The 10,999-nt window shown below is 36.3% G+C and overlaps 1 protein-coding gene and 1 long non-coding RNA gene across 4 annotated transcripts in view; one reads left to right on the top strand and one right to left on the bottom strand.

Annotated features, from left to right (window-relative positions):
- The window catches only part of LOC128249695 (uncharacterized), a 71,451-nt gene that overhangs the window by 17,009 nt on the left and 43,443 nt on the right, over positions 1 to 10,999 (bottom strand). The window lies entirely within an intron of this gene.
- The window catches only part of LOC106881443 (transient receptor potential cation channel subfamily M member 2-like), a 405,111-nt gene continuing 401,424 nt past the window's right edge, over positions 7,313 to 10,999 (top strand). The window contains exon 1 of one of the 3 annotated variants that reach the window (XM_052974060.1): positions 7,313 to 8,056. In XM_052974060.1, the coding sequence (XP_052830020.1) occupies positions 7,888 to 8,056 (169 nt within the window). In that variant the 5' untranslated portion in view covers positions 7,313 to 7,887. The remainder of the gene's footprint in view (positions 8,057 to 10,999) is intronic. The other 2 variants (XM_052974058.1, XM_052974059.1) reach the window with 2 other exon arrangements.

Genomic DNA, 10,999 nt, shown 5'->3' with positions numbered 1-10,999 from the left:
AATAGAAAAGAGTTCAATAGAAATATAACGCCACCGTTTTTATCGGCGACATGAAATACAAACGGGATGCAAAGGAAATTTATGGATGTAAAAGTTAATAGCACAAATGTAAAATAAGAACTAGATACAGGTATTGACATTACTTTAATTAATGAAAATACATGGAAAACATCGGGAAACCTATGCTACAAAAATCCTTGAAGATTGCACGTGGTGTCTTAGGAACTAAATCAATTTCTAAAGGCGAAATTATCTGTAACGTTACATTTCGCAGTAAGACTATAAAAGCGAAGTCTTATATATTAAAAAATACAAGCAACCTTTTCGGGATTGACTGGATGGAACTGTTCAACTTATGTGATTTGCACATAAATAAGTTTTGTAAAAATGTAATGGGGCCATGCGCCAGTTCAAATACAGAGGTAGAAGGTTTTTAAAAAGAAGTGAATAAAGTAGTTTCCTGATGGTTTTTCGGATGAGTAGGGTCAGTGCAATAAATTCAAAGCCAACTTTTAGGTAAAAGAAAATCATTATCGGTTTTCAAACACAAAGTTAATTTACCGTTTGCAACATTGGAACAGATAAATAAAGAATTAGACAGACTGTAAAAAATAGGAGTGATTGGAAAGAACGATTGCTCACTGTAGGCGAGTTAAAAAAAGAACAATAAAATATTGTACGTTAAAAAAAGAACAATAAAATATATGTTTGTGCAGATTTCTCGACAGGACTAAGAGAATATTTAAGAGAGTATTAGTGCCCATTACCTAGCCCAGAAGAAATCTTCTCGAAACTAAATTGTGGTAAATTTTTCTCTAAATTAGATCTTTCTGATGCTTACTTACAAATGCAAATGGAAGACAAATGTTCTAAACTAGTAGCAATTAATACCCATAAATGTCTGTAGAAATTTACTCGGCTTCTGTTTGGCATAAACGTTGCTCTGGCTATATTCCATCAAGAGTGTGACTTTGCAATGGCCTACGTGGATGATATATTAATTAAAAGTGAATCTCGAGATCAGCATGTCACGCATGTAAAATGTGTTTTTGAAAGAATAAGAGTTTACATTTTCAAACTGAGTAAGGAGAAATGCAAATATTAAGTATTTAGGACAAAAACATTGATAAAAATTGTGGTCGACCAGATCTGTCGAAGGCAGATGCGATTAAAAATATACTTCCCTCCGATAAGTATATCTACCTTACAGGCTTTTTTGTGACTGACAATCTATTATGAAATTTATATACCAAATATGCACTAGGTAACATCTATACTAAATAATCTACTAAAAATGATGTGGAAATCGTCTGAAAATTGTCAGAAGGCGTTTGTCGAAATTAAAAAGATATTATCATCAGATTTGTCTTTAACACATTTCGATCCTGCAGTGGAGATTATAGTACCTTTAGATGTCAGTGAGTACGGTATCGGAGCAGTAATACTTCATAAATACAAAGATGTTACCATCATAAAGATCATGGCTCATGCCTCACGTTTGCGGTTACAGCTGAAATAAATTACAGCCAAGTCGAAAAAGAGGCTGTAGCGATTGTGTTTTCCATGTAAATATTTCATAGACTTTTACACCGTATAAAGTTTTAACTACAGAGTGATCATCGTCCGTTATTATCTATGTATGGGTCATAGAAAGGGATACCTATCCATACTGTGAACAGATTGCAATGCTAGGGTTATCATATTACTAAATTAAGGCCGAGTTCATACAATCCAAACATTTAGGACACGCTGATTGTCAATATTGATACTGAAAAATACTGAGCCTTTTGAAGATACCGTGATTTCTGCGTTGCGAGCGGGAAAAGAAGTTTAAAATATTCTATGTAGTGTCACATGTGAATTATCAGTTACATTACAAGACAAAATTAAAAGCGGAAAATGATGAATTTATTTAGAAAATGAAAGAAATAGTAAAGGTTGGAAAAATGAAATAAACATGTGTTTTGCTAAACGCAACACAAATTCGAATCTTTTCTCAATTTGTGACTATGTGTTAATGTACACACAAGGATTAGTAATGCCAGCTACATTACAGAAATGAATACTAAAGAAATTTCACATTAGCCACCCAGGAATTTTTGAGAATAAAATCATTCATGAGAAGTTACGTGTATTGGCCAACGATAGACCATGACATTGACGAACTAGTGAAGGCATGCAGAGGTTGTTCCCTAGCAGCAAAACCATCTACCACAAAACGGTAACAGTAAAAGCCAACATCCCCGGTTACAGTAAGCTTTTTACACGAATCGTTTGCCAGATATGGTATTCTTCATACCATTGTGTTTGATAATTGAACTTATTTTACTTCAGGCGAGTTCAAAAAATCTTGTAAAATGTTCGTTATCTAACATGTGACTACACCGACGTATCAACCAATGTCAAATGGACAATTGTTTTATCGATGCTTTTAAGAGTGTTTTAAAAAGGCGAACAATGAAGTAATGGATGATCTAACACTTCAACAATTTCTAAGAGTATACTGAGTAACTCCTAATCCGAAAACCCCGTCTTGAATGTTACCTGCAGAATTAATCTTCGCTAGAAAGTTTAGATTTGTCTTTGCCAAGTTGTTACCGAGTAAAATGGCGAACAATAAATATAATTCAAAATATCTCAAGATAGCTGACATAGTTTTCTTTAAAATGTATAGAAAGAGTAAAGACATATGGCAGGGTAGTGTGATTATTAAAGAGATTGGAAAAGTGTTATCCTTGGTAAAAGTTAAAAAATTCGAACATGAAAGAAATAAACCTACTTAGAAAATGAAAATGATTTACGGAAAGTAAATGATTAGAAAATGATTTACGGAAGAAACGGTCGCGAGAAATGAAATTCTCAAGGAAGTGCTTTAGGATATGTTTGAGGTACCAACACTTAAATAGATTGAAACCACACGTCCAAGTGCCAGAAAAAGAAAAAGAACCGAAGCACTAGAATTAGACCTTAAACGAAAAAGATATTAAACTCCTACGGAGTTTAATTCTTAGGAAAGGAGGATATGGTAGAATCGTGAGCACACGCCCCTCCTACGTGACTGAAAGTGGACTAACGTATTTCAATAAGAACTGTGTGAACTGTCAAGGCAGCTGACCGTGTTGGTCGACCCTATTAGTTACTCTGTTAGTGCGACATATGTAGGTTTAATATCGTTCCTACATTCGAGTAATACGGAGTGCGTTCCTTGTGGACATAATAATTCTGCAATAAGTTATTCTACACAACCACATTCCAAATATATATTTGGGTAATGTTATTTTACAACCAACGTGTACATGCACATCATAACAAAGAAAGAGACTCAGAAAGACAAGGGACAATGCTTTGGGGGCCAGTTTCAAATTGCTGATCCTTAAGTTGGAGATGACAAAGGACCAAGATATTTAGCACCTTGCTGTGCTTGAGAAAACCTGCCCACCACAGCAGAACTAATAAACTAAAACTTCTTTGGTACATGCTTCTACGTGAAAAACTCTACCTCACTGCAATTATTACTGCCTCGGGAAACTTTTGCCTCACATTTCATGTCCTACGCTCATCACTTGCTTATGCCTGATATTATTCCTCTACTGGCAATTATTATGTACCTCAACTCTTGTCATTTTTCCATTCCAGTACTTCTCAGAAACACTTCTTTTCCTCATTATCTTCCTCCAACCATGCTCTCTCTCTCTTCCCTACTCAACACAAATATTAGAACCATTTCAATGTATCATTATCTTACTTCAGTCATTCCCTAACTCCCCTCTGCTAGAATCTATCCTTAGAACATTTTCCTTTCCTTATTTTATTCCACTAACTTCCACTAATTTCACATTTCTTCCCCCATTCATAACTCACTTCTTTTCCTTATTATCATCCTCAAGTTATGCTCTCTCTCTCCCCTCTGTTAGAGCCCGTCCTTTCCTCGTTATTTTCCTTCAGCAATGCTAGACTCGTTCACCATTCTGCTAGACTCGTTCATTAGAACCACTTCCATTTCCCTCTATCTTCTCCAGACATACCCTTTTGTCCCCATTGCTAAATGAAATCCTTAGAAGCAGTTCTTTTCATCATTATCTTCCTCCAAGTATATTCCCTCTCTCATCTGCTAATTTCTATAGAAAGAACCTGTTCCTTTCCCAATTACCTTCCTCCGACTATGTTCTCTCTCTCTGCTCTGTTAGACCCCAATAGTAGAATCACTTCCAATTCCACTATCTTCCCAGGCACGCTCATTCTCTACTCTGCAAGAGTCAAAGCTTAGAACCACTAACTTGCCCCATTATTTTACTTAAACTTCCATTACTTTCAACTTGCCTCCCCAACGATAACCACTTCCTTTCCTCTTTATTTCCTCCAGCCATCCTCACTGTCCCCTTTCTAGACTCGATCTTTAGAACCACATTCTTTTTTCATTGCATTCCTCCAGGCTTTGCTCTCTCTCCCTTCTGCTAAACTCCATCCTTACAACCACTTTCTTGCTCTATTATCCTCCTCTAAGCATGATCTCTCATCCCTCTGCTAAATGCAATCCTAAGAACCACTTCGTTTCCTTATTTTTGTTCTCTAGACATGCTTTTGCCCCCTCTCATAAACTGTATCATTATAATCACTTCTTTCCATCATTAAATTCCTCCACCAATGCTCTTTCTCTCTCCCCTTTGTTAGACTCCATCCTTAGAACTACTTCCATTCCTTATTTTCTTTCTCCAGTCATGAAGTCTCTTTGCTCTGCTAGACTCCATCCATAGAACGACTTGCTTCCTTCCCTATTTTCCTCAAGCCATGTTCTTTTGTGTTTCTGATAAACTGTATCCCTTGAAACACTTCCTTTCCTCATTATATTCCTCCTGGCATGATCTCTCTCCCCTCTCTGCTAAACTCCAACATTTGAACTACTTCCATTTCTTTCTATGATATATCAGCCATGCTCTCCCTTCTGCTCAACTGCATCCTTACAACCACTTTGGTTTCTCTCTATCATCCTCCAGCCATGCAGACTATGGCAGACTATTTTCTGGAAGCAATTCCTTTCCTCGTTCTTTTCTTTCTCGTTTTTTTTTTCCTTTGTTCTCTTCACCATTCTGCCACCTTCCAGAACTATTTCCTTTTCCCATTGTATCCCTCAAGCCATGCTCTCTCTAGCCAATCTGCTAGGCTCCTTCTTTAGAACCACTACCTTTATTTACTATCTTCCTCCGGCCACGTTTTCTCTCCCCTCTGCTAAACACTATCCAAAGAACCATTTCCTTTCCTCATTATATTCCTACAGCCAGGATCTCTGTTCCCTCTGATAAACTCCATAAACCAATACCATTTCCCTGTATCTTCTTCCAGCCATGCTCTCTCACCCCTATGCTAGACTTAATCCACAGAAACACTTCCTTTGTTCAAAATATTCCTGCCAATATGTTGTCTCCTCTCTGCTGGACTTCATCATTGGAACTAATTAAATTTCCCTCTATATTTCTTCACTCATGCTCTCTCTCACCCCTCTTCAAGACTCCATCCTTAGAAACACTTCTTTCTCTCAATATCTTCCGCCAACGTTCATTATTTTTTCCATTCTGCCACCTTCCAGAACATCCTTTTCTTATTACTTCCTCCAGCCATGTTCCCTGTCCCTTTCTAAATGCCATCTGTTAGAAACACTTCTTTACCTCAACATATTCCTCCAACCATGATCTCTCTCTCTCTCCCCCCTCTCTCTCTCTCCTCCAACTTTTATTGCTTTCACCTTTTTTCCCCACTCCAAGAAGCACTTGCATTATTCATTGTCTTCTTCCAGCCATGCACATCTCCCCTCAGTTACACACCATAATTAGAACCAATTCCTTTCCACAAGGTATTTTTCCTGTTTGCTCCCTCTGCACGAATCCATCCATAGAAGTACTTACTATCCTCCCTATCTTCCTCCAGTAATGCACATTTTCCCTTCTGTAGACTCTATTCTAAGAATCTCTTTCATACATCTCTATATTCCTCCAGGCAAATTCTCACTCCTCTCATCTTAGAACCACTTCATTTCTTCATTATCTTCCTCCAGACATGTATCCTATCCTGTCTGTTTGTCTATATCCTTAAAACCAATGCCATTTATCTCTATATTTCAACAACCACTTCTTATCAAGAACATATCCCACTAGAAAATCTCTTTCTCCCCTCTGCTACACTTCATCCTAAGAACCACTTCTTTCCTTCATATTTCTCAAAGACAGGCACCCTCTCCCCTCTGCTAGACTCCTAATTTAGTAGCACTTCCATTTTCCTTTTATCATCCTCCAGTTGTGTTCTCTTTCTTCGTTCTGCTATACCCCATCCCTAGAACCACATCTTCTGCTCCTTTTTTCCCTCCAGCATTGTTCACTTCTGACTGCTCGGCTCCTTAGAATCACTGACTTTCCTCATAATCGTCCATTCACCATGCTCCCTTTCCCCACTGCTGGATTCTTCCTGAGAAGCATTGCATTTCTTTCTTCCTTCCTTTAACTTTCATTACTTTCACTCTTCTCCACCTCCAAGAAGTACTTCCATTCCTCATTATCTTCCTCCAGCTATGATCATCTTTCTTCTGATAGACTCCATTGCTTAAAACCACATTCGTTACACATTCTGTTCCTCTAGCCTGCTCTCTCTCTCTCTCTCCCTCCCTCTCTCTCTCTCTTTCCCTCCCTTCTTCTAAACTCCATCTTTAGAACCTCTTCTATTCTTCTTTCTCTTCCTCCATCCATGCTATATCCACCCCACCTCAATTGGACACTTTCCTTAGAACCACTTTTATTCTTCTCCATTTTCCTCCAGTGACACTCCTTCTCCCTTCTGCTAGACTCCATCTTAGAATCACATTCTTTCTTCATTATTCCCCTCCATCCATGCTGTATCATCTCACTTCTCAACTCCATCCTCAGAACCACTCCCATTGGTCTCTATCTTCCTCCAGCAACATTCTCTTGCTTCTCTGCTACACCCCATCCTCAGAACGACTTCTTTTTCTCATTACTATCCTCCAGTCATCCACTCTCACCTCTCTGCTAGACTCCATTCTCATAACTTCTTTTTCTCATTATATTTCTCCAGCCATGCTTTCGCTCCCTTCTGCTAGACTTCAACTTCATAACCACTTTCACTTTCACTTCTGTCTATATTCCTTCAGCCATGCTATCTCACCCCTACCTTAAACGCGCCATCCTTAGATCCATTTCCTTTTCCCATTATCATCCTCCAGCTATGTTTTCTTTCTTCTTTGTAAGACTTTTGTCTTAGAACCACTTGTTTTTCCTCTCTATATTCTTCCTCTATATTTTTCCTCTCTATATATTTTCTCTCTCTGCTCTGCTAGACTCCATACATAGAACCACTTCCTTTTTCTCATTATCTTGATTAAGCCATGCTCTCCTCTCCTCTGCTAGACTCCTTCATTAGAACAACATCCATTTGTCTGTATCTTACTCCAGCCAATCACTCTCACCCCTGAACTCCCTATTTCTTGTCAGGCCTACCCACACTATGACTTCTAGGTTAACTATTTACAAGATCTAAGAATTGATTAGCAACAATCTCTGAATTGTGGTTTATTCATGTCTTTTCCTCACCAATCTCAGACGTCCTGTAAAGATTATGGATGGTACCCTTACTCCTTTGATTAAGCTCTGTTCTATCAAGAGTGAGGTCCCTCAGGAAACATCATTTGTTATCTGTTTTACTATTAGTGTAGCCTGGATAACATTATTTCTCATTAGGGCACCAAGGTAAGAAGTCTAGTTAACATATCTTGTTTGTGACATCAGTGTAGACCTTACATTATTCATTATATGCAACTTTCTTCCATCACTATAAAAAGTTGAAATAATTTGTCTTTCTAGAATAGAGAAACTGAGAGATGACATGAGAAATGAAATTGTTCATAAATTCAAAAAAAATTTGAAAATAGACGAGATAAATGAGCTGTTTAATGATGTGATTAAATCCCTGAAACAACTAAACTTGTTAACTGTCTACGATATACAGTCAACTGAACACTTTGATGTGGCAATCAAGAAGGCTGTGTTCAAAGGTAATAAAAAATACTTTGAAAGTTTCTGGAATGTCAGTGTTTTATATGTTGTCATTAACATTGTACTTTGTCTGTGGTAAAGGCATTTAACTTAATAATTTCCCTTGTCTACATTACTGTAAATAGATACTAAACACTGTATGCTTGTGTAATTGCTGAACCGATGAGTATTTCCCAGATTTGAGGTACCAATTTTGATCTTATCCATAGAAATAGTTACTTGAAAATTGTTCTTGTCAAGAAGAAATTATCATTTAATATGATGTATAAACTAAAGATAAGAAGGGGTCTAGAGCACAGACAACAAAAGCTTATGGAATGGTAAGCATTACTGCTCTTTAGCATCAAACTTACTGATTTCATAAAAATATTGTACTTTTCTACCTCAAATTGGTTCTCATACTGTGTAATATCATTCAATAAAAATATTTTGCCTAATCCCCATCATCACTGTTTAATGTCCACTTTCCAAGCTGGCATGGGTTGGACAGTTTGAGGACTAACAAGCTAGGATGCTACACCAGGCTCCAATCTGATCTTGCAAGGTTTCTACATCTGGATGCCCTTCTTAACACCAACCGCTCCAAGAGTGTAGTGGGTGTTTTTTACATGCCACTGGCACAGGGGCCAGTCAGGTGGCACTGGCATCGACCATTTTCGAATGGTGCTTTTCACATACCACTGGCATGGAAGCCAGTCATGCAGTACTGACATTAACCATGGCAACGAGTGTTTATTAGGGGCAATGTATTAAAATAAAATTATTTTCCCTTTAGTATAGTGATGACTTTTATCAATTGCCTTTACTTATATCCGAACATTAAAACTGTAATCCTATCTTATGTTATCTATATTATAAACAAGTTTTATTGTCATTGTTCAGTCAGTGTGATACATATAGATTGTTATGAAATATTTTTGATATTTGGCAATGAATATTATGAATTGATTTCTCCAAGAACATGATTATTACTTTTTACTTGAAATAAGAAAGAATACTCACCAGCATTAATAATAACCCAACCAAAATATTTGGGGTTAAACCAGCATCAGTTACCCTTCCTTATTTAATATTGAAGATTAACCTGCAGTCTTATAATTGCTGTTATTTGTTATTTTACTTTCAAATATCCCACAAAGCAATCATTATTAATGTTTGGGAATCTGAACACAACATCATCTTCCATCCCAATCTGGGTGGTACTATCTATAAGTGATTTACACATTGCTTTGTTTTTGCTCTTCTCCTGAACAAATAATAAAATATAATTTACATATTCTTATTGATTGTTAATTACTTAGACTTTTTCTTTGATAACCATTAATTTCACACATTTATTATTACACTCAGTCATGACAAGGCTTAACTCCTGCCTGTGAATTATGTACATACATTTATTATACTGCATAAATGGTTATTTTAATTTCATTCTGTTTCAATTGCATTCAGTGAATATTTATTTAGCCCAGTAGTTATTTGAAATATCAGCGAATGTGTTTTTTACTGGTTCCCATAAGTTGGAGGGGACAGATTTTTGTCTCCGTATGCAGCACAAGTAAACATAATTGACAATAATTTTGAGTTACTGCCAGGAGGAATTTTGGTCTCTTTCCTATATGTGTTTTAAATAAAGCATATCTAAGGTGATTTTCTCTTAGCTAAAAACAGCAGCATCATGACTATAAACTGTATATTTATATTCAATATTATACATAAGTAGACAATATCAGGTTGTAACAAAGTTCTGTCTGATTTTTAAGGTTCAGTAAAAGAATAAAAAAACTATCGTGTTTCTTTAATCAATAATATAGTTACTATTCTCCTCTGTGACCACTTTCCATTTGTTTTTTTATGCCGGGTTCAGAAAATCCTTAGTTTTAGAAAGGAAAAAGGAAATTACGGCTTCTGCTTTTCAATTAAGTTTTAATCCACTCAAATGGTTTTGTAAACTCTTAAAGAGATGATAATCTGTCGGTATGAGATCAGAAGAATTAAGTGAGTGATGCATAATTTCCCAGGTCTATTTCTTTCAAACTTCTTTGGCCATTTTTGCAGTGTTAGGATTATAATGATGAAGGATGACTTCATTTTTGATCATTAATGATGGGCGTTTTTTATGCATTGCTGCTTTCAGACATGTTAGCTTTTGGCAGTATAGATTGATCGTTATTGTTCGGTTATCCTGTAGCAACTTGGAATGAATTATTCCATGCATATCCTACCATAATTTCAGAAGAACCTTCCTTGGATGCCAGCCACTTCTGGGCTGCTGAGTTGAATCTTCACCATGAATGACCCACCGATGTTTTCACTTAACATTATGGCAAATTATCTATTTCTCATCTCCAGTAATGTCTCTATTCAATAAAGGCATTTGCCACTCATGAGATCAAAATGATGCACAACAATCAACATGTTGTTTGCAATTGTCTGCAGAGAGCTCACGCAAGACCCATTTTGCAACTTTTGACATTTATCAAGACTTTTCAATTCACGATGAATGGTGCTATGGCTTATGTTGTAGCTTATGTCTAGTTCCTGAACTGTAATAGTTGGGTTTGCTGCAACAGTGACTTCCAGTGCATTAGCATTCAACTCTCTTAGGCTTCCTTTTTTTTACTCATCCTGCAGGCTGTAGTCCTTGTTTGTGAATTGTGAAAATCATCAGCTGCATGTTCTTTCAGTCACTATGCTATTATGTCTATAAGTATTTTCAAGTGATTTCAACGTTACATATTTCTATATATATATATATATATGTGTGTGTGTGTGTGTGTGTTTATAATAATTATGATAATAATATTAGGGATAAAAATCCAAATTTACAGGTTAAAACTCAATTTAATTTAATTTACCAAAATTAAAATTAAATTAAGTTTCACAATTAAATTAATTTATCAAAATTAAAATTAAATTAAGTTTTTTTAGTGTATTTATCATTT

Source organism: Octopus bimaculoides, chromosome 17 (genome assembly GCF_001194135.2).
Source record: "Octopus bimaculoides isolate UCB-OBI-ISO-001 chromosome 17, ASM119413v2, whole genome shotgun sequence".
NCBI lineage: Eukaryota > Metazoa > Mollusca > Cephalopoda > Octopoda > Octopodidae > Octopus > Octopus bimaculoides.
This window is presented reverse-complemented; position numbering and strand designations above follow the sequence as displayed.